This window comes from Quercus suber, unplaced genomic scaffold (genome assembly GCF_002906115.3).
Source record: "Quercus suber isolate HL8 unplaced genomic scaffold, Cork oak 2.0 scaffold_614, whole genome shotgun sequence".
Lineage (NCBI taxonomy): Eukaryota > Viridiplantae > Streptophyta > Magnoliopsida > Fagales > Fagaceae > Quercus > Quercus suber.
Genome location: NW_027070057.1, coordinates 1 through 25,002, shown reverse-complemented (window position 1 = coordinate 25,002; position 25,002 = coordinate 1). Strand labels below are relative to the sequence as shown.

Sequence of the window (25,002 nt, the reverse complement as noted above, 5' to 3'; positions counted from 1 at the left end):
CAAAATTTTAAATTTTAATAATTCCACGTACCAAAAGCAAAATCTGGCTTTTCTTTTCTTAGAAGCAAAATAACCAAAAGCCAAAGTTTGGGTATTTCGTCCTTACATTTTAGGGTTATTGTTAATTTTGTTCCTACATTTTGGTAGCAGTTAATTTGGGTAATTTTAAAATTTTTTTTTAAAATTTTTATCTTAGTTTCAAATTATGACATTCGCTTTTGATGATAACTCTTTTTCATTAAACTAAGACACTAATTGATTTTTTATGTAAGAGGGGATTGAATCCCAGATCTCTTATTCAACTATCCAAAATCAAATTGAATATTATCAAAATGTAGGAATTAAATTAATAGTGACCTTAAAATATAAGAAATGTTACGTTCAGAACATTTTTTACAACATTTTCACTATAAATCTTAGATGGCATTACTGACTGTTACTAGTGATCAAAAAAATTATTTTAGTAGTTGATTCAAATTAAAAATCTATGAGTTCTAAAAGAAAAAAACCTATAACAATCAATTATTTAAGATTTATTATAAAAATATTGTAAAGGCAGTAGCACTTCTCCAAAAATATATGAACAAAAATAGTATTTAGTTAAAGAAAAAAGAGAAAAAAAAAAAGATACAGTAAATTTGCTGGGTCACCAGGGGTCCGATACAAAAGAAAAGGAAAGAAAGACACCTCACCCCAACCCCCACTACTACAACTCCAGTACTCTCTCTCCATTCTGGCGTTTGCTCTCTTTGGACTCTATTTTGACTTCTGTACAACACGCACGCTCTCTCTCTCTCCCTCTCTCTCTCTCACTCTTTCTAACACTCTTCTATATTATAATTTTTGTTAGCTTAGACTTTGCTTTTAGATCTACCAAATACGCAAACTCCTTTTACTTTACACAAAAACAAATCCAACTACTTCCACTACCCCCCCCTCCATTACACTACTACTTCCCTTCCCCCAACTTCAACATCTCCTCATTTCCATTCCCCAAAAACCCAAAACCATTAAAAAAAATCTCCACTTTCAGCTCTAAAACTAAACCCTAGATCTGACCCAAACAATGCTCCAACTCCGGCACCGCCGCGACTCCACTCCGGCCACCACCAAGTGGCACAACAAGGTAATTTCGTCGCATTCCCAATGGCATTTCCGTTTCCACACACAAAAAAAGAGAAAATTAGTTTAATTTAATTAATTAATTTTTTTTTTTTTTGTTGAAGTTCGATGAGAATTTGGAGCAGTGGCCGCATCTGAACGAGCTGGTACAATGCTACACGGCGGATTGGGTTAAAGACGACAACAAGTACGGCCACTACGACACCATTGGAACGCCGTCGTTTTCCAACCAGATTTATGAAGGCCCCGACACTGACATTGAGACTGGTATTTTATTTTATTTTATTTTTAAATTTATGATATTGAATTTTTGTGTGAGATTTTTATTGAAATGAATGTTATAGTAAAAAGTAAAAAGAAAAAAAAATTCAGTTAAAGGAAGTTTGTGTAAGATATTTATTGACATAAATTGATTTTTTTTTTTATTTTTATTTTTTATTTTACAAAATTAGACATAAATAGATTGGTGAAAACTAAAGGCAAAAATTTCACTTTACATTTTATAATTTTAATCACTTGTTATTTTAGTCCATTTTGTCTCACATTTTCAATTTAAACTAGAAAAAATGATAATTTTTAAACTTGGCGGACGCAATTGATCAAAATTGATGGACTAAAATGAAAAATTTGAAAATTAGTGGATTGAAATAACAAGATTTTAAATTTAGTGGATTAAATTGACAATTGATAAAAGTTGACGGACTAAAATGAATGTGTATTTTTAATTTAAGATGTTGCTTATTGTGCAAGTAATCCGAGCGGTTTGAAAAAGGCGAACAGTTAGGAGGGAATTATTATATGTTTGTGTGAAATTTGTGCAGAGTGTTTTGAGAAATTGTTTTGAAACATTTGCAGAAATGCGTCTTGCTAATGCAAGGCGAGCAAAGGTGGAAGATACTACTGATGATGACCTTCCGAGTACCTCAGGAAGGCAATTTACTGAAACAACCTCTGATGTGTCTGTTCCAAAGGTTTTACTCATTTGTCTCTCTTTGTTTTATTAAGAACAAATGTAGCACCGGTGTATTTATTTTCTCATGTCTTTTCGGAATTTGGTGAAATGCATGCTACTCTAGTTTTTTATTTTTTATATCTCGTAAATTTTCCAGGGTTTCATTTAATTTAATTTTTATAGATTAATTTGCAGCATTTTGGCCCGTCTCCTCTCCCTGCATATGAACCAGCGTTTGATTGGGAAAATGAGAGGTCGATGATATTTGGTCAAAGGATTTCAGAAGCTCCTCTTTCACAGTATGCCCCCCACTTTTTTTCTTCTCCCAGCCATAAGAGTACAAAAATTGTATTTAGGACTAAGGCTTGGTTGTTGTGTTTTTATTGAAAAGGACGCAGTTTCAAAGTCTTATTACGGAGTAGAATCTGCGTTTCTGCTCTTGAAGTTTTAATTATAAGTATGTTTTCTTTTCCAGATTAACTCTCTGTTTCTCTTTTTTTGTTTCATTTTTGGATGGCCTTAGTGGATTGAAGATCTCTGTCAAGGTTCAGTCCCTATCATTTCAAGCGGGATTATTAGGTGAGTTTTTTGCTCTTGGTACTGCAGTCCTCTGATAGTTGCTTCATCATATCATTGTTATGTTACTGTAGTTGATTTATTGGTTTAAGCCATCTTAAGATTTCTGAATTTTGATTCTCTCTCTTGTAGAGCCATTCTATGGTACAATTTGCTTATATAATAAGGAGAGAAGAGAAAAGTTGTCTGAGGATTTCCATTTTCGTGTGTTACCAACTGAAATGCAGGATGTAAGTGTAAAACCGATCTAGCACTAATTTGTCCAAAATTTTCTATATCCTTTTATTTTAGCAAATAGAGTTAAGTATTGCTTACATTATGACCAAGGAAATGTTTTTTCATTGACCCCATTTCCAGGAAAAACTTTCTTATGAACCACGAGGAATCTTCTATTTGGATGCTCCATCCGCATCAGTTTGTCTTTTAATCCAGTTAGAAAGGCATGCCACTGAAGAAGGCGGAGTTACATCTTCTGTTTATTCACGTAAAGAACCGGTATATCCAAATAAATCTTTAAATTTCCATTCTTACTAGTTGCCCTCAACTTGTTTCTTAATGAACTGAAATTTGATATTTGTGTGGATTATCAGTCGGCGACATTCTTGGTGGGCCTTTTTTTTTTCTTTCTTCTCTCTACATCAAATGGAAAATGTCCATTCTCTATCACTTTTTTTTTTTTTTTTTTTTTTTTTTCAATTTTGGTTCTGTTGGCATCTTGAGAAATTTAATGCCTTGTCTGTATTTAACAAATTGCTTAATTTTGTTAACCTTTGTTAGAATTCTTGGTCGTTGATGTGATTATGAAGTTGGGGCTAGATTACCACCAATTGTGCCAGTGCTGGCTCCTGGGAAGCATGGATGTGTGAATTTTGGCTTCGTACCTGTTTCCGATATGTATCGGATACGAATACAGGTTGGATTTTGGGTACAAATGTAGCCAGAGTGTATCAAAGCCAAAAAAAATGTTTTTTTTTTTATATTTTTTATTATTCCGGGTACGGCCCAAATACGTCTACGATATGTCGGGCTATGTCCCGGACATGGGAGAGGAAAGAAAAGGGAAAAAAAGAGAGAAGGAAAACAAAGAGATTTGGGTCGAAATAAGTACTGCCAAAGGTTGCCGGAGGTTGTTACAGGTCACTGCAGGTCCAGGTTCCCATCCCTCGTTGTCTCCCTGCTCCTGCTTCTTCGTCTTTCTCCTCATTTGTTTCTTTCATCTTCTTCATCTCCTTCTTCATCTTTCTCCTTATTCTCAACTTTTTCTTGTTTTTTTCATATGTGCCTTGGCTCAAATAGTATTATGTGTATTCCCAACGAATACAGCTATAATAAAATGTCCAGCTGTCAACTATTCCCAAAGAGTACATTTATTTATTTCTTTTCTTTTTCCCAAAAAAGACAGCACCATCATCATCTCGGCACTCAATGGATATTGAAAATTGAATATAAAAAAACAATTTAAAGCATCAGCTTAATATTCTTTTTAATATGTTACAGTCTTGTGTATAATTTTTATCATGTTTTTATATATTCTTTTTTCCTAAAAAATCTTGTATATAGTTTTAAATTTATTATTTTTTAAAATAGTGTTTATGTTTATTAATTAATTTTAAATTTTCCTTTAGATTAATTTTAGATATTTTTTCAAACATGTTATTGTTACTTAATTTTAAAACCAAAAATAAACAAAAATTATGTCCAAAATTATTTAAATATACCTAAAAAAAATTAATTAATTAAATAATTGCCGTATCCCCTACGTATCATATCCTAAGTTTTTAAAGAAATGTTGTATCCTCGTACTTGTACCTGTACCCGTATAGTACCAATACTCGTATCCGTACTTGTGCATCATAGGCTGGCTCTGGTCTCCCCATGACCTGCTGGGTTTCAACCTGATCACGGCATTTGTATTGATCATCACTCTTTTCAGTCCTAGATGTCATGATACCTTGAATATGCTTATCTGTGAATTATTTGAAATGACTTTGCAAAATTCTGTGTGTGAGTTTTTGTGTTGTTGAAGGCATTTTTCTTTTCCTTACTTTCAATAATCTGGTACAAATTTATTCTTTTCATTGATTGCTTGATTGAACTATTCTGTTTTTGTAAATTCATTGCATTATCCTATCTGAACAGGGGCATTTGTCGGAGAGAGAAAGGCAGAAACTGCAGGTGTGGTCTCAAATCATGCCTTACAGAGAATCCTTTGCCTGGGCTATGGTTTCGTTATTTGATAACAGCATTGGTACAGCTACTGGAGGGTCTGCTTCCCCCAGCAGCCCTCTTGCTCCTAGTGTATCTGGCTCAAGTTCCCATGAGGGTGTGTTTGAGCCTAGTACAAAGATCACATTAGATGGAAAGCTGGGTTATTCAAGTGGAAGCTCTGTCATTGTTGAAATTTCAAACTTGAGTAAAGTTAAAGAAAGCTATACTGAGGACTCGCTTCAGGTAGGAAGAGATTTATTTGTATTTTTGAAGCCTCATTCTTGTAGGTTTTTAAGGTTCCTGTCTATGGTGGTTTAGAAATAATACATGAAATTATAGCTAACATTATTATATGCTAATGAATTGATTTAAACTACTTGGCCTTTGATTGATCCTCCCCCCATGATGCATTGGCAAAATTTTTGGTGTCATTCACTTGCTTAAATCATTGTGAACTTTATGTCCACCTCCTATTCTGACTGTCTATGTACAGCTTCCCTAAGATTTTTAGCCTGCTATTAATTTTTTATGTACTTTGCCTCCCGTAACTCCTATTGCCACTTTGCCATATTCTTTTTCTTTTTTAAAACAGTGATGTTGCATGTTGGTTAGCTGTCTTGTTATTATTCTCGTTGATATATTACATAAAGTTTGGGTCTCTATTTAGTTTTGTCCTTGATTTGCCCTTAGGCATCTTATGTTATCACTAAGGAATCAGGTGGAATTCACAGCTATGCTTTGATACTTGATTTGAAACCCTTGTTGTTCAACTTTAACTCCTGATTTGGAACGACTTAAGTTCAAATATATGAGAAGGATATGGCTGGAATATGTAAAATCGCACCTCCTAAAAGATTACTCTAGAATATATGGGAAATGGTAGGGACGTGCTCACTACTTCACTGGTGGTGAGTGGAAGCAAGTTTATTAGGTAAAAGCCTGGGCAGAACCAGACATGCGAGTGTGCCTGCATGTTGTTCTTCTGAGCTTCATTCTTTAGATTTGCTGATACTGGAGTCTTGAAAAATAGATTCTCCAGATCCATTGCAATTTTCCAGACATCATTTGTACTCTATCATAAAGGCCAAGAAGCTTGTCAACATGTAACCTGCCATGGGTGAGCCCACTGAAAGAAACCTGTTTCTCTCTCTCTCTCTCTTTATCGTTTGGATTTGTAATAATCAATTTATTGAGAAAAGACTACTTCATGAACAATGGACACAAAGAAGCCCAAAGAATTACTACAATAAAAATTATGTGAAACAAGGAAACAAATCTATAAACTCCACAATAGAAGTACTATTAGTAAACCCCCCATGTGTGAGGCAAATCGAACAAAGAACTAGTAAACATCTCTAACAACTGAGTCCCTGTACTTTCTGCATCCTTGATGTACGCCAATTGTGTTCACGCCAAATAGTCCACATCAAGCATAATGGAACTAAGTTCTGGACCTGCTATAATAGCTTGATTTTTCCAGACTATTTCTCTGGATAGGTAAAATAATATCTTTTTTCTTTTGACCAGAAAATAAGAACTTTGATCAAAGGGTGCAAAAGGGGCACTATGCATGTACATGGGGTGTAAATAAAGAAGAGAAACAAGTGCTACCTCACAATTAAGACAAGTATGATTTGGTGAATCCCCATTTGCTTTACACATGCAACACCAATCCAAACTTATCAGTCGTTAGAATTTTTCCTTTTGTAGCTGTCCAAGCAAAGAATTTCGCACAGGGACTTTGGCTTGCCAAATTGATCTCCAAGGAAAGTTCCTATACCCCTTTCTCAAAAAAGTTGGTGCTCTGCACTATCTTGCTCCCTGAGAGGATTAGTGTATCACTTGAATGTGATAAATATCCATTATTATTTCTTTTCTTTTTTAAATTCCAGAGAATGCATAGATGAGGAAAGTGGTAGGCCAGCTGCCAATAAGCTCTAGCTCTAGCTCAAACAACACTTCCTCTTCCCCCAATAATGGAATGGAGGGTGAGGTTGTGAGTTCAAGATCCATAGGATGTGTGTAATATACCGATCAAAAAAGAGTGAGAGGCTAAGAGCCAGACATGACTTAGTCTACCATCAATATATGATGAATGAGTCCTTAGTGGGCTTGCCTTTTCAATTGATCATTTGTATGTTAGTTCATTGCTGGACATGTGAATATTTATGGATACTCTGTAGGCATCTCTTTTATTTTCTTCTTCTTCCTTTTTCCCCCCCTAAATGTGAGGATGTGAAGTCTTCTCTTTCACTTATCATTAAAAGTTTAATTAATATACTGCTCAATAACCTTTTTGTTGTTGTTGTTGTTGTTGGGCTGTACATAGGATCCGAAACGGAAGGTTCATAAACCTGTGAAAGGTGTTTTGCGACTGGAAATTGAGAAGCACCAGATTGGCCAAGCTGACTTGGACAATATATCAGAAACTGGGAGTGTGACCAATGATTCCATTGACCTGGGGGACCGCATTGCTGATTCCACATTCAGAAGGTTCACCAATAATGGTTCTGATGGGCCTCAGAGTAGTAACTCAAAGTGGAATTTATATGATGGTAAAGAAATTTCTGGAAATGGATCGAGTTTGCATGGAAATGCTGATTTCAGTGTTGATGATGTAAGTACAATGCCCTTGTACAAACTAGGATCCTGTCCATTTCGTTTTATTGAGTGAGTCTATATGAAAATTCACAGCTGTTTCATCATGATTGAAATGCCATGAATACACCATGAAGTTTTTTGTGGTTTTGATGCATGCATCAGGTTTCCTATTTATTTTTAACTTATTTTTTATGGTTCAGTCTCCTCGCATGCGTGCTTATAAACATGGGTGAATTCAGTTGTTCTCAACCTATTACTTCCATCTTGTAGTAAAATATTTGTTTGTCTTCATCTATCTGGTGTTTGGTGGATCTATTCATCATTGATTTTTCAATTTTTTGGAAAACAAAGCCAATAGTCTTTGGACCAAATTGTATCTGGTCCCATTGTAAACAAGGGCTGGAGGGTGAGACTATGGGTTCTATCCTTTATGGGTGCATGTGTGGTGTTTGCCTATATAAAAAACAAAGAATATAAGCATACTCTATAGATCCATCATATTGTAATGGAGGCACTGGCTGCAGATGCATTTAAAGCTGAAATGGAATGAGCTAATTTGCAATTTTTACTCTCAGCTAATGGCTGGTTGGGATATTTGAAGTCTGTGACTAGAAAATGAAAATAACGTACAAAGATGAGTGAGTAATAAATGATCAAAGAACAAGGGTTGATATTTATTTATTATAGTAATTATATAATCATTTGTCTAGAACAAAATAGCTTTATGCCTCACATATTTTTCTTTTGGTATCTTGGTGGATGTTGATAATAATAGTCTCTTTATTATCAATATAGTCCTTTTCTATGCCTAAATAGATGACCAACCTTCTAGGGTCTGAATTGTGATCCTATCTTGTTAGGCACTTTGTTTAGAGTATCATATTTCCTGTCACTTCTTATTATTTATATTTTTTGAACTAGTTAGTGTAGGGTAATCAAAATGGAGTTGGGCTCTTGGTCTAGTGTTGGTAAAGTGTGGGGAGCACTTAAGCGCAAAGGCCTTTTGGAACTTAGGCACAAAGTGCAAGCGAGCGCGTGATTGAAGTAAAGCGCACTTAAATTTTTTTTTTTTTGATAAATTTGAAATAAGAGATTTGAGGCTTGAACATTGCCTTCACATAAAACCATTTGGTATCTTGGCCTGATGAAAAATAGTTATCACAAGAAGTTGAAATCATAATCCTATATATATAAAAAAAGGGAAATACAATAATCAAGTAATGAAATAATCATATAAATTGAAATAATTTTTTTTTTTTATATAATTCATATAAAATTTATATGAGCCACTTAAAATTGCAAGTCAAGTACTTTTATTTTGTGGATTAGCTAGATACGAGTACTTAAATGCAGTATCCTTTCTTGAATATCTGGTAGTCATACTGACCTATGACTAATTACTAAAATTAGTTAATAATTTAATCACTTAATGAGTATTAGTCTATAAGATTTAGTCAATATAAGATCAATGGTGGATTGTGTTCCCAAATGGGTCTTATAAAATTTGTAAAGTTGGAGGGTTGGGAAGTGTATTGCAGCACACTATAGCGTTGAATACAAAGTGCAAGTGAGCGCATGATTGAAGTAAAGCGCACTTAAATTTTTTTTTTTTGATAAATTTGAAATAAGAGATCTGAGGCTTGAACATTGCCTTCACATAAAACCATTTGGTATCTTGGCCTGATGAAAAATAGTTATCATAGGAAGTTGAAATCATAATCCTATATATATATATATATATATAAAAAGGGAAATACAATAATCAAGTAATGAAATAATCATATAAATTGAAATAATTTTTTTTTATATAATTCATATAAAATTTATATGAGCCACTTAAAATTGCAAGTCAAGTACTTTTATTTTGTGGATTAGCTAGATACGAGTACTTAAATGCAGTATCCTTTCTTGAATATCTGGTAGTCATACTGACCTATGACTAATTACTAAAATTAGTTAATAATTTAATCACTTAATGAGTATTAGTCTATAAGATTTAGTCAATATAAGATCAATGGTGGATTGTGTTCCCAAATGTGTCTTATAAAATTTGTAAAGTTGGAGGGTTGGGAAGTGTATTGCAGCACACTATAGTGTTGAATTTTTCTATACCCAATCAATGTTTTGTCAATAGTGTTAAGATCTTATGGCTATAATTCAGTTTTGGTTTTTATTTTCTTTGAGAAATGATTGGATTTAAGGTCCCATGAATTTCCATTTATAGTATGAGGAGTGTCAGTTCTTTATCCATGTACATCAATTTTAACCATCCCTTCAAGAATAATGTTTAGGGAAATAGATCAGAGGGTCCACATTTTCGAAACTGTATGCAATTTGAATATACCCTAATTCAGTGGACGCTCTCAAACAATGTGCTTCAGTTGGCTCATTGTTCTTGAATGAATGTTACTTATCCTTGTAATGCTATATGTATTCTGAAAATTGTAACATGCAGAATAGCAGTTGACATTTAATAATGTGTCTAGTTAATGTTCTTTTTGTGCGTATAATTTTCCAAAATAACTATATGATTAACTTGCAGTTCCAAGCTTTCGACTTCCGCACAACAACGAGAAATGAACCTTTCCTGCAGCTTTTTCATTGTCTGTATGTATATCCCTTGACGGTTAGTTTAAGTCGGAAGAGGAATTTGTTCATACGGGTTGAGCTGAGAGAGGATGATACTGATATTCGTAGACAGCCTTTAGAGGTAAATCTGTCAATTGTTATATATTCACAGCAGTACGCTTATTCCCCCTTTGTGTGATAAGTTTTTTTTTGATAGGTCCCTCTGTGTGATAAGTCAAAGCAGTATGCTTTCTAAATGTCATATTGTTTTACATGCATGACTAATTTAACTAGGCAATGTATCCGAGGGAGCTTGGTGCATCACTACATAAGTGGGTTAACACGCAAGTTGCTGTTGGGGCTAGAGTGCCTTCTTACCATGACGAGGTTAAAATTGCTCTCCCTGCTATCTGGACGCCAACACATCACCTTTTATTCACATTCTTCCATGTTGATCTTCAGACAAAACTAGAAGCTCCAAAGCCAGTGAGTTCTGTTTGTTTTTTTTTGTATTTCAGACTACTGCTTTATATCGTCATATCTTCTTTACTTGATTTTTGTATTTATATGGCTTGTGTTGTGAGGCTTCTTCAGTTTTATCATATTTACTTCATTGAAATGATCATTTGGTCCATGTGTTTTCCAGGTGGTTATTGGATATGCATCACTTCCATTATCTACACATGCTCAGTATGTATTTTCCTTGAAATCTGATCTTTCTCCTTGTTTGTCCTAGTAGCTAGAAGAGTCCATCTTGTCTTTTGTTTTTTCCATATGGCTGCTGTTTCTTTAGTAATTCATTAAACAGACACTTATATTAATTGTCTCATGTTTATATCTACTTTTGATTGTGGCAGCTGCTTATCTTTGTCTAATTTTTGGGCATAGCCTTGGAATTACTGGGTAGCCACATGTAGTCTGCCTTTCTGGTGGCTAAAAAGTGATTTCATTGGCCATATCTTGTCTGTCTATGCTTCATGAACTACCACGCTATAATTATCTAAATAACAATTAATGGCAAATACCTGTAGACTTGATAGCAGTTGAATTAATTGTATCTACCGTGGAATCAGATATATTTGTAAGAGGTTAATGACCAGGAAAATGCATAGGGAATGCATTTAGAAAAAAAGGGAGGTTTTGTATGCTTGTTGGCAATTGACTATGTGTATGGCTCTGTGCTCCGTTTTACTATTATTTGAGCTGGGTAAAAGAGAAACAGAGAGAATTAGATGTCAAGTCAAGAATAATGAACTGAATTGAAAAGCCTCCTGTGACATCTTCAAGGGAGTACATGTTACACTCTTGTCTAATGAAAGGGGGCTTCCTAATGCAGTAACTCAACCTTCCTGAGAAGTGAGAATGTAAGCTGTGGGATCACTTAAAAAGGATGCTGCTGGCATGCTTGCCAGTGAACCAATAAATTGTGATTTTCTCAACTGGATCCTTCCCCATAGGATTGGTTTCCTCTCTTTGAATTGTATTTGATGTTAAAACTTCATCAAGTATGTGATCATAAACAGATCCATTCTTTGTAAGCATTCTTTCCTGTTAATTTTTGAGTTATAGAAATGGACTAAATAATGCGATTTTTCTGATTTTATGACCATTTTTATCCTTTGTTGCACAATTATAAATTTAGTACTAGTGTAATTATTAATAAATGGTCAATTGATATCTAGAAGCTATAATGGATATGGTTCTGCTCAGGTTGCGATCTGAAATTTCTTTGCCAATTATGAAGGAGTTGGTTCCACATTATCTCCAGGACACGGGAAGGGTATGTTCCATAGAACCTTTTCTTCTGTGCGCTTATATAGAACATTTTACTTGTTAAATTAAACATTCATCTGTTTTCCTGCATTTTATTTTTCTCTTTGTTTTAGTTCATACTTCGGGTGCAAATCAAACTTAGGCTAGTTAATGATTACAAAGTAAACACCTGACTGTTGAGTCTCTCTCTCTCTCTCTCTCTCTCTCTCTCACACACACACACACACACACACACACACACATGCGCGCACACTCACAAAGTTTTATACTGATTTCATTCTTGTTTATTAGAGTGCTAAATTTCTCAGTTACTTGGCTTTCACGTGCAAGGATGAACAAAAGGCATCTCTTTGGTTTTTTTTTTTTTTTTTTTTTTTTTTTTTTTTTTTTTTTAAAACTTTGTTCATCTTTATACCCCATCAATGAGCGCATTAGAGACTTTTTTCTTGAATATGACAGACACACACTGCGAACAAGCCCACCTTGGGGTTCTGAACTTCTGGAGGTATTGTTTGAATTTACGCTTTAATCTTTTCAGTATTTTAGGATTTTTGTTTATCATCATAATCATATGTTTCATTCTTTTTCAAAACCTCCCCCTTTTTTTAAAATTTATTATCTATTTATTTTCTTTTGTATTTCTTATACCTCTTTGTTCCTGAAGGAAATTCCTTTTCCCAGCAACATAAATACAAGATCTTGAAGAGTCGTGTACTACTTTTGTGCCATATGTTTTTCTTTTGTTGGTTTTCTTTATTTATTTATTTATTTATTTTTGTTTCTCCTGCTTCTCCAATTAATGTTAAAACCAAATGAGGTAGACAACTACCTGGATATGTGTCTTCGTAAGTCTAGGCTAGTACTCTACCATATCAGTTTAAGGTTTTATTGGGATGGGATTCAAAATATGGCTGCCTGCCTGATGCTGATCCTATCGCTGAAAAGATGCAGTGAAGGGCTAGTTTGGACTGTTCAGTTCTCAATCAGGTCCCAAAATGTCTGTGAAAAACCTAAGGGGCAGCACCGAAGCTCGCAATGGATAGACCTTGCTGACCCTGCATCTGGGCTAGGATACATTCACAAATACTGATGCTATCTAGAGACTTACAGCCTTACATGATTAATGGAGACAGGAATCATCAGAGCATGATTAATGGTTGGGATCCAAGTCTGAGTCACTTAGATGTAGTATATGATATCAGCAGCTTGAGTCTGGCATGGGTGGTTGTGCCATTGTGTGACAGGCTACCCAACTTCTATAGTATAGAAACAGATATACAAATACTGTGTAGAAACAAGGAAGCTTGTACATGGCAACAACCCAGGTATGTTTCTGTTGGACATTTTGGGGACACGGCTGCCTGCGTGTCTGTTGTGCATCTAGCAATTTCTTTTTTTTTAAAAATTTTTCCAGTCTACAGCTTGTTTTACCCGCAATGTAATCTCTCTCTCGATCTGCACTCATCGGCGCTCAAAACAGTTAGATCAGTGCTTATCCAAACTCATTGACAGTCTGTTTCTCATTTTGAACAGTAGTAAAGAGTCTGCCATCAATATGCATGGTGATGCTGCAAAAGCTGTGAAGGCTTTAGATGACAATGCTATCTACTGTAATGAGCCCTTAGAGCTGATGGCGGGATCAATTTTGAAATTCGATTCAATGGTATTTCCAGTGGGAGTGAGATTGAGGTTTGATAGTAACAGAGGAACAAAATGGGGATTTTGGTTTTTCATCATGACCAAGGAAAAGAGAGAACATTATATGGAAAAGTAAAGTTGGTTGCAAGCGGTAATCATGCCTTGTGTGTGCAACATGTGGCATAATTTCAATGGTAACCGGAGGTACCCCACCTAATGTACTGAAATCTTGTGTGTGCCACGTGTGTTTTCAATGGGGATTTTGTTTTTTCATCATGACCAAGGAAGAGAGAGAACATTATATGGGAAAGTAAAGTTGGTTGCAAGCGGTAATCATGCCTTGTGTGTGCAACATGTGGCATAATTTCAATGGTAACCGGAGGTACCCCACCTAATGTACTGTACTCTTGTGTGTGCCACGTGTGTTTTCAATGGTAAACTGGAGGTACAACACCTATGTATTGTACTTAATACCTAAGTTTTTTGCCATAGTAGTAATTTACACAATTACTGGGAACAGGAAAAAAGACAAAAATGGTTGGGTGTGAACAGGATATTTTTGATCTGAAACTGCAGCTTTTCAGAACTTTGTTTGAATGGATGGCAGCGTTAAGATTTTTTCTTCTTTCAAACTTATTAATTTTTATTGAGCATTGAAACTTTAGAGCTTATTTGTGATATTCCTGTGACATGTCCTGTATATTTGATGCATTCCTTTGTTTCTTATTAGAACTTAATTCTTAATATTAAAAAATTATAACAAACTTAAAATATACCTAAAAATATGTTAATCAATTACTTATTCCATGCCTTTGCCATGTCATGTTTTAGTTTTTCAAAAATTTCTGTTTGTGTCAGTGTTAGTTTCAGTGTCATATCCATGCCCTGTGTCCATGTCCAGGCTTCTTAGTGTATATATAATAGAGGTTGACCTGCTTTATTGAATGGCTTGACTCCAATATGTACTGATTTCTGTGCAGGCCATTAACAGTTTGAAGAATGTTGATTCCACAGCTTTGCTTCAGTTTCTTCACCCAATTTTGAATATGCTTCTCCATCTTATTGGCAATGGTGGAGAAACCCTACAGGTATTCAGGAAACTTCTACTAGTGCTTTTTATTGTCTCTGTTTCGTGCTTGTGAATTTAATGTTCATATTTTCTTGTGTCGGTTTTCATAATTTCCTTGATGTCTTCACTTGAGTGTCACTTTGATATTCTCTTGGGCTCTTAGCTCTATGTTGCCATCTCATTTTCTTTTTAATTTTCTTTCAGGTTGCGGCCTTCAGAGCCATGGTTAATATTGTAACTCGGTATGTATTTCAGTTATGGTCAGAATTATGTGCCATGCACACCTATACAGAAATTTGAGGTCTTTGCCACTATGATGCATATTCGTATATCCATGCAAACACTTAATATGTAAATACTTCCATGCTAACAAAAATATGAAGGGCTTTTGAGTGCTGTGTGCAATCACCTATTCTTCTTCTTCCTTTTTTTTGTTTGTTTTTTTTTTTGTGTGTGTGTGTGTGTCTTCAATTTTCTTCTTTATTTTTTTGTTTGACTAGTTTGCATAAGACTCACCTGGTAGAATAGGATAAAGTGTGTGTGCCTATTGCCAATGGTGGGTTAGGTATAAGGAAAATAACTACTTTCAATAAAGCCTTACTAGGGAAATGGCTATGGCGGTTTGGGCCTGAGGAGACGGCTTTGGAGGAGGGTGGTAGTGAGGAAGTTTGGGGAAGAGTTTTGTGGGGGGGGGGGGGGGGGGAGATGGACTTTTAAGTTGGGTAGGGGTGTTCATGGGTGTGGTTTATGGAGAGGTATCTGCATGGGCTGGGAGGATTTTAGCAAAAACACTCACTTTGTTGTTTGGGTGGGGAGTAGAGTGAAATTTTGGCAAGATGTGTGGTGTGGGGATCAACCCCTCCAACTGGCTTTCCCGAGATTGTATGGTATTGCCATTATAGGGAAGCCTCTGTTGAGTGTTCTTTGTTAAGGTTGGGAGTGGGGGAAAGGAGAACTTGGAATGTTTGTTTCCTTCGGGATCTTAATGTTTCGGAGTTGGATACTTGGGAGGATTTTAATTGTATCTTGGAATCCAATACTCCTTTAACAGATACTGGTGACCGGATGAGATGAAGTTGAAGACTAATAGGGATTTTGACATTTGTACGTATTATGACACGCTATTCTTCTTATATTATCTTTCCTTGGAAAGATATTTGGAAAGTTAAGGCTCCTTCGCGTCTCTCCTTTGTTTGGACTGTAGCATGGCATAAGATTCTTACGGGTGATAATCTGAGACTTAGGGGTTTTGATTTTGTTGATTGGTGTATTATGTGTCGTTGTTGTGTAAAGACTGTGGATCATTTACTGCTTCATTGTGAGAAGACTCATCAGTTGTTTGTGAGTTTTTCAATCTTTTGGGTTTTTGTGGGTCTTACCTAGAACGGTTACAGGTCTGCTATTTGGTTAGTGGAATTGGTTGGAGAAGCACTCGTCTAATATTTGGTATTCAGTTCCGTTGTGTTTATTGTGGTGTCTTTGGAAGGAGCGTAATCAGCGGACTTTTGAGGACTTGGACAGCTCCAGAGATCAGTTGTGTGCTTCTTTTAGTGGATCTCTATTTGATTGGTCTCAAGCTTGGGGACTCACATCTAGTGAATCTCTCCTTTCTTTCCTTTGTTCTCTCCTCTTTTGTAATTNTGACAGGCTACGCTCCAGAGATCAGTTGTGTGCTTCTTTTAGTGGATCTCTATTTGATTGGTCTCAAGCTTGGGGACTCACATCTAGTGAATCTCTCCTTCATTCCTTGTTCTCTCCTCTTTTGTAATTAATTTTCTTTCTTGTTTTTCCTGTTCTTTATTTAATTCTTTTCTTTGTAATTTTGTGGTTTGCTTTGTGCTTTTCATGCATAAAGTAGCCTTGTGAGTATACTTATTTCTTACTAATCCAAAAAAAAAAAAAAAAAAAAAAAAAAAAAAAAAAACTAACAGCCCCCACCCTCTCTTTTGCTCTCTTTTTCCTGTAGTTCAACGATTGCATTTCCAATTTAGCATTTAATAGCGTGTAATATTTTCTTTTTTGGTAGGGTGCAACAGGAGTCGGCTGATGATGCTGAACGAAATCATTTTCTAGTTAACTATGTTGATTATACTTTTGATGACTTTGGGGGTCGTCAAGCACCAGTATATCCTGGTTTGTCAACTGTCTGGGGTAGCTTGGCCCGAAGTAAGGTAATTCTATCTCACTGCTCACACTTTAATCTTTGATGCTAGTTCTAGTGAGTTAATTTACTTCAGAACATGTAACTATTAAGTGTGATGTATAGAAGAAGTGCATGGGACCGAGAAAAAACAAAAGTGATAACATACAATTCTCTGTAAACCGCCACTGAGTGTATGTCCTGAATGTTATATTGACAGGAACAATTTAGCATGCAAGTGTAGCATGTAAATTACATGCAATGGTAATTAGCATGCCACTTTTGCAAGTTGGTTCTGGTGTCCACTTTTGACCAAGTAAAAATAGATTCATTTCAGTATATTGTTTTTGTCAGCTTGGAAATGGAAACATTAACATCAAATGGTTCAGTTTATTGTTTTGATCATCTTTGTTTTTCCCTCTTCTTTGTCTATGAGCATCTTACAAGAAATCTGAACATGTGAACATTGACATCAAATCAACAAACAGCCATAAAAACCTAAGCCTGTTTCTTAAATGCAATACGGATCACAATCTTATCCTGATAAAATTTTTAAATTCATTCATTGGTTGCTGTTTAAAATAAAACCTTCCAGCAAATCATTAAACAGCTCTGAAATGCTATGCCCTATTTGGTTTTTAAAATACAACGACAAGAAAGTTTGGAGACATGCTATTTTTATTGCTTTCAGGTTTTTTTTATTATTTTTATTATTATTATTATATAAATCAGAAAAAAAAGTCACCCAAGTATACAGGAAATATACTAGGGTAGACAATCAGTTACAAAAATTGCATAAATCTAATAAATCAACAGTAGAAAATAAAGAAAAGTTCCTTATGGCTGTCAGCCAATCCAATAATGTTCTAAAAATGAACAACTTAAGGTTAGGCAAATAACTTTCAATGTCTTCAAAACTCTTGCTATTTCTTTCCCTCCAAATACACCACATCAAGCAATGGGGTATAACCGACCATTTCGATGACAACCAAAACGACCTTGCCAACAAGCTTAGAGCTTAACTACAGATTTTGGCATCACCCATGAAAGTCCAAATAAAACCAAAATCATTGACCACAAATCTGAAGCAATAGGGCAATTGAGCACAAGGTGATCAACAGATTCACCATTGCATTACATATAGCACCATTTTTAATCCTTCCCTTTCTCTTCTTGAAGTTGTCAATAGTAAAAAAAATCTACCCCAAAAGCTACAGTCCATACAAAGAAGGCTACTCTCGGAGGAGCTTTTGATTTCCATATGATTTTCCAAGGGGAAGGATGCTCACTGGTGATTGCAGCTGTATCCAGAAGAGAACCAACCTTGAAGCCCTTTTTCTTATCAGGTTTCTAGCACATCTTTTCCTCCCCTATCCCCCTAAATCTAAAACCATGAATGGTATCCATGAAAGTCATCAAGGACTCCAATTCCCATTATATGGCCTGAATAAAGTGTAAATCCCAGTGAAGAACCCCATTGTTGAATGCAAAACACGTTATCAAGAATGAATGACCAAAAATACATTCTCAAACGTGTTTTTCATCAATTTTTTTAGGGAATGTGCTTGATGTAGGATTTCAAGTTGGAAAATTGTAATTTCTGAGAATTTTTGATAGTTTGGTTGTTCCTTTGACGAACTCAAGAATGACAGTACTCATGAAATGTAAGAATTTCAACTCCGACATTTTACCAAAGAAATCTCATTTCTCACATCACTGATATGAGACTTATTAATTTGAACTTTATACAAAATATTGGAGTAATTTAACAAAAATATGATTTTTTGATCATTGAGGGTATAAGAAAATTACACATAATTTTCAAAGTATTAATTTATGACTTTAAAAAGTACAAAGTGAACAATTTAAAAGATTATTTTCATCATTTAAAGTGTATTTTAAAATATAGAGTAATGAAAGTGCAACATGAATTCAAATTCTAAGCATGCTTAAACACAATAAAGTCTACTATTGTGGATTCAAATTCTCAAAAACCAGTAACTCTCAAGATTTAAAATTTCAGCCAAACAGCCAATGAAATCTAGTTCAAATGATACCTCCTCCCTATGTATAAGATTGGGTGGAGGGTAAGGTCGTGGCTTTTAGATCCATTGGATGCATTTTATTTCTTATATATATATATATATATAAAGACCTACTGATGCATGCATAGCTTACCAATTACTTCTCAAAAAAAAAAAAAAAAAAAAAAAAAAAGAAGAAAAAACAGCATTTGGACAAAAACTTCTTATTACTATTACTACGGAGAGCTATTTCTAGTGAACAGAGCCAAACAAACTTCTATATTCTGTTCCCAATCTCCCATCACTCTTAAGCCAATTACTTACAAAACTTCTACACTAATCCTTAATTAATATTGTAAAATGATAGATAGAATAGAAGCGGAAAGAGAGATTATTTTTGGTGAAGATGTCAATCCAAATATATTTACATAAATTAATTATATAATTGTTATTCAATGTTATCCTATTAATTCAAACCGAAATCCTGATTTTGCTATCCTGTTTGTGCCAATATATAATTGATTTTGCTGACAGCCATGAGGAACATTTCTTTATTTTTAATGTTGATTTATTAGATTATGCAATTTTTGTAACTGATTGTCTACCCCAGTATATTTCTTGTATACTTGGGTGACGCTCTTTTCCTGATTTATATAATCTTATTACTTATAAAAAAAAAGTGTTTTCTGCTTATATATCTGTTTGTTTTTCATTTCTTAAACAGTATTAACTTTATTGTGCAGGCTAAAGGCTACCGTGTTGGACCAGTATATGATGATGTTTTGGCCATGGCTTGGTTTTCCTTGAGCTAATTGTCAAGTCAATGGCATTGGAGAAGACTCGTCTTTTCTATCATAACCTTCCCACAGGTATTTTTGAATTCCCTGAATCTTATTCATGCCATCTCCTAAGATGGCTTTTGCTAATATCCATGTTGTTTCTGCATCTATATTTTTAGTAGATGTTGAATTACTAAGAAGTTATTTGGTAGTAGAGAAGGCCATTGGTCAAGTCTTCAATTATTGGAAAGCTTAATAATACTACTTAGGTGCATGATTACAAGCTTAATATATAGTGTAACTTCCCATGTGAAAGCTAGCTTGTGCATTGGATGTGTCCCTCATTTTTTAATGAGGAATTGGATTTTTTAGGTTGAAGGGATTTTCCCAAATCTCTTTGTGCCTCTTTCATCATAAATATTATCTAGCTAAGTCGCATGCATGTCCAAAATCCAAGAAATTAGATATAAAAAATGTAATTTAACATGTAAGGAAAGAAATTTATTTTGTGCCTTTGATAGGATATGCTTTCAATCTAAGATGCATGTTGAATAATATTTTGCTTGTTAAATTTAAGTTCATTAATATTATATAAAGCATGAATAAATTTTGGAATGATTCATCTATCATGGAAACAAGCATATTCTTTGGTTTTTGGGCTGTAGTTTCCATGTCCAAAGGAGTGATATTTCCTTTAAAAATTGGTTTGACTTGCTCATCCTTGCTTACTGGATGTTGTCTATAGTCTAAACTTCAAGTGAATCATGTAGTAGTGATGGTACCATATGGTGTTTTTAGTAAATATTAATAACAATTTATATCCTTTTCTGCTGCTTAGAGTCACATATCTTTGATTGGTGTTAAAAAAAATGTTATTTTTGCCATTCTATTTGCTGCACTTTTTTTTGATAGATTGTACTACTGAACTATGTTAGGATGCCATTTCTTCTTTTGTTATATATATAGTTGCTTTCGTTTAAAATTCTTTGTTGATCGTACAATTTAATTCCATGTCGCTGCCAGCAAATCATAGCATCACATTTCTAATCAGCTTATAATCTGGTTTAATTTTTGAGTGAGTTTTATTTTATTTTATTTTAATAATATTATTTTCCTTTTGGTACAGATGAAGATATCCCTCCAATGCAATTGAAAGAAGGTGTCTTTAGATGTATAATGCAGTTGTATGATTGCCTTCTAACAGAAGTGCATGAGCGCTGTAAGAAGGGGTTGAGCTTGGCAAAACGTTTGAATAGCAGTTTGGCCTTCTTTTGTTATGATCTTTTGTCCATCATTGAACCTCGCCAAGTTTTTGAATTGGTATGCTTTCTGCTGTATTTTAATGTTGCACATTTGTAAGAATTTATGATTGATCCTTTTGAATCTACCATAGACCAAGAATGTTGAATGGCCCTGCTATATTTTGAGAACTCTTTTGATGATAAACATGGTGACGTATAAAAAAATACTCAATAGTTTTGTTCATCATTTAGAAAATTAGAATTAGATAAAAGAGTAACTTCGGGAGAATTTAAGCAATGCCAACTTATCATCCACTTTTCTGTAATAAACGGGAGGAGCGGAGGGTCACAAACTTCTCATAAAATGGATTACCATGCTTAAGGAATACACCAGCAGTCTTGTTCTAAAAGTTGATGCAATACAGACATTGTATCTTGGGTCAAATGACACCACTGGATATGTTCCTTGCATTACTCATTGTTACAATTCAGTGTGAATTGCACTGCAAAATACTTTGTTTTGCTGGTGCTGGCATTATTTCACCTCCATATTTTACTTGGTGGTTTTGGTTGCTGTATTTAAATTGTGGCTGAATTCCAAATTGCTACTGTATAAAACATTGTTTTAATAGGGGCAACTGGAATGTATTTATGAGTGTGCTTATACAGCTGATGATTAACTTTTGGGATGTTTAATTGAATGTTTGAGACAGTGCCTTATCAATCCTCTTTATTTTGTTTTGTTTTGGGTTTTCTGTTTGTATAATTGTCTATTTTCTCTCCACTAGCTACTTGGATGAGGTGAAGACAATAAGGATGATGACTTTTGAGTTAACAAACGACACCAACTTATTAACATTGATAAAGAAACATATCTTAGTTGTAGGGGAATGCAAAATGTGATTTGTACATCCGTACTAAAGCAGTAGGGCTATTGGCCTGAAAGTGGTGGACTTTGTTGTTGCCCTTTTCTATACTCTATACATAGTTTCTTCTGTATGTGCAGGTTTCCTTGTACCTTGACAAGTTTTCTGGGTGTGCCAAATGGTTCTGCATGACTGCAAGCTACATTTTTGCAGATTATATGTGATCATGACCTTTTTGTGGAAATGCCTGGGAGAGACCCTTCAGATAGGTAATTCATCAATGTCACACTTCTTCTTTGGTACTTCATCACTTTTTATATGGATAACGGTGGAATTGTAGGTGAATTTAGCATCTCAAAGTAGCTCAAATTTCTGTGTAACTTGCTTATTTGATATTGTTTTGTGGTATAGTGTTCTCTGTAAGCATATAATTTCTGTAAAATAATATCAAACCAAACTTTGACGTTGGAATTGATGATATTCTGCTAATTTAATTGATCCATCCAAGGATGCCTGCTGCTTTTCTCCAAAATTGCTAAACCACATCATGCCACTACTAGTTGGAGCCTCTGGTTTGATCATACTAGAACATCTAGAGTTGTTTGTTTATAAGCATATTAGTAATGCTAATAAGCTCCAAAATTCGAATTTTAGTATTAAAACGGGAGCATTTGACTTATTGAGTTCATTGTTTTTATACATTTTCTTTTTATTGACTTAGTTCATTGTTTGAGTTCATCTAGTATTATTGTATTTTATTTCAAAAAGTAAGGGTAATATAGAAAAGGCCATAAAATAGTTTATGCCTTTGCAGAAAATGGACATGTTTACAGACATCCTATTAAGGATAAAAGGTTTAACAAAATACATTGGAGGGAGTATAATGCTGCATTATGTACAGAAGCTAGAAATTAATTATAGTTGTGATTTCACATGCATGTTAATTATTTCTCAGATGTGTTGCTATCCTTATCATAGATGTTGAAAATTAATTAATTTTATTTTTTTGTTAAAATCCATTTATTGTTACAATGAAGGTTGGAAAAACTTGACTCTTGCATTAGTGATAGATGTATTCCCATGCAATATCCAGAATACTGTTCCTTTATAATACATTTCCAAAAGGTGTGACTCTTCCATTTTGAATTACAATTTGTATTAGATTTTATGGGATAGCTGACGATACATCACCTTTAGTGTTAACAGTTGGCATGCTTATGGAAGAATGGAATATCTTCACAATTATTATTATTATTATTATTTTAAATCTTTATTTTCATTACTTTTTAAGATTTCAATCTATTTGGCTCAGCTACTTTAGGTGGTCTGTGATGTGTGCTTGACTTAAATGCATGTTCATGTCGTAGGAACTACCTTTCATCTGTCTTGATACAGGAGATTTTCCTTACTTGGGATCATGACGATTTATCTCTGCGGGCAAATGTAAGTCTCAATTCAGATTTCTTGCATTGACCTTAATTTCATATATATATAGATGTATTTGTGTCCTGCACAATTTGCATAAATATGACTGTTATTCATTTTTAGCTATGTACTGTATACTATTGTGGAAAACATGCAATTATTATTATTTTGTTGTAATACTTGCTTTCCATGTGTAGGCAGCTAGAATATTAGTAGTCCTCTTGTGCAAGCATGAGTTTGATGCTCGATACCAAAAGCCTGAAGATAAGCTATATATTGCACAGTTATATTTTCCACTCATTGGACAGGTGCATATTGTTAAATTTTTGAACCAGTTTATTTATTCATTTCTTTTTTATTTCTATTGAATATTTTCCCATTCAAAATCTCAGCTTGCATTCACTAAGTTTTTAAGGTAAATTATGCAGTTGTGATTGTACCACTAGCTGGGAATATTAAGGTTCCTCTCTGTTTTGCTGTAGGAAATATATTTGCATAAATGAAAATAAAAAAACACCTCAAAGCTCTTTATCAAAGCTGTAGATTTTCTCACCTTAAAACCAATCTCTTTTCACCACCCAAATAAAATATTAAATTTTAAGTAATAATGCCAACGCAAATTATGTGTACCAATTCATGGTCATAGACTATGCAGTTATAGCAAAAATGAAACAATTTTGGGTAGTTGCTTTTGTAGAACTAATCTAATTTAATTGTAGCTGAGCATAAGTCAGTTAAAGTATGTCGAGATAAGTTATGAACAGAATTAAATAGTCTATAGTGTCAGCACATGCTTGCAGAATCAAGATGAGGAGATCAGCCTGGATATTTTTTTCTTATAGGTATTAGGAAACTTTATTTAAAATAGATTTACAAGAAATGCCTAATAAATTTTTTTTTCATAAGTAATAAAGATTCATTGATATCAAAAAGAGAGAGACACCCAAGTACACAAGGAGTATATAGGGGTGAACAAATCAAAAACGAACATTACAAAAATCAAGTAAATCCAAAATAGAAGAAAAATGATGGTTTCTCCACACAGAGAACCAATCAAGTAAGGTTCCAAAAAAAAGAAGCTTGAGATCAGGCATGGAACAGTCCTTGTCTTCATAACACCTACTATTTCTCTCCTTCCAAATACACCACATCAAACAATGAGGAACAACCATCCATATATCTCCATTACGATGGCGACCAAAATGACCTTGCTAGCAAGCCAAAAGCCCAACAACAGAGAATGGCTAACCCAACAAACTCCAAATAAACCAAAAACCATATCCCACAACTCCATAGCAACCTGGCAATGAAGGAAAAGATGGTCAATAGTTTCACTATTACACTTGCACATATAACACCAATCAAAATGCAAATCTTTCTTTTCCTTAAGTTGTCAATTGTCAGACATTTCCCCAAGGCTGTGGTCCAAAGAAAGAAAGCCACTCTAGAGGGAATTTTCTGCTTCCAAATGCTTTTCCAAGGAAAAACTGCTTACTATGGCCAACTAGAAGATGGTAGTAAGCACTGACCTTGAACCCCTTAAGACCTCAAGTCACATGAATCTAGAGTCAAAGGACGAAGGAAAAGGAAAAGAGTTGAAATCCCTTTCATCCCTTGAAGAGTGATGTCTGAAGATGCAATACACTAGTCAGTACAGGATCGTTATCAGCAAGCTTATTGGAACCTGCAAATAAAAATAGGGTTCTATCTCATTACTACGGTGGCATAGGGATAAACTCTACAAATTAACCCATGTAACCATGCAATGACTCCCAAATTTGCTAAATATATTGATTTGCTAGCCTCTAGTATGTATGGCATGACTTCCAAGTTTGCTAAATATCTTGATTCACCCAACAATTCTTTAAAATTTGGGGAAGTCTGAGCTGGTACCTGTGGTGGGGTACACAATTGGAGGCTTTGATGGGTCTGTTGAGATGTGGGCAGTCTTCTTTGCCCTTGAAATATTTGGCCTTCCATTAGGTGCAAAATTTAAGGATTGATCTGTTTGGAATCCTAT

At 34.5% G+C, this 25,002-nt stretch overlaps 1 protein-coding gene across 1 annotated transcript; it reads left to right on the top strand.

Annotated features, from left to right (window-relative positions):
• Positions 1-691: 691 nt before the first annotated feature.
• LOC112012829 (guanine nucleotide exchange factor SPIKE 1) lies at positions 692-23,290 on the top strand (the record flags this gene model as incomplete). Its single annotated transcript, XM_065765190.1, is given in 25 exon segments — positions 692-1,126; positions 1,227-1,389; positions 1,978-2,093; positions 2,270-2,373; positions 2,598-2,653; positions 2,783-2,880; positions 3,008-3,145; positions 4,790-5,101; positions 7,188-7,475; positions 10,002-10,169; positions 10,322-10,513; positions 10,674-10,717; positions 11,738-11,797; positions 12,134-12,305; positions 14,419-14,526; positions 14,712-14,749; positions 16,534-16,678; positions 19,415-19,466; positions 19,469-19,540; positions 20,577-20,770; positions 21,698-21,725; positions 21,728-21,754; positions 21,757-21,826; positions 22,925-23,000; positions 23,180-23,290. Coding segments are annotated over 25 exon segments (2,892 nt in total), but the record flags the coding sequence as incomplete, so codon positions are not given.
• Between the last annotated feature and the right edge of the window lie 1,712 nt (positions 23,291-25,002).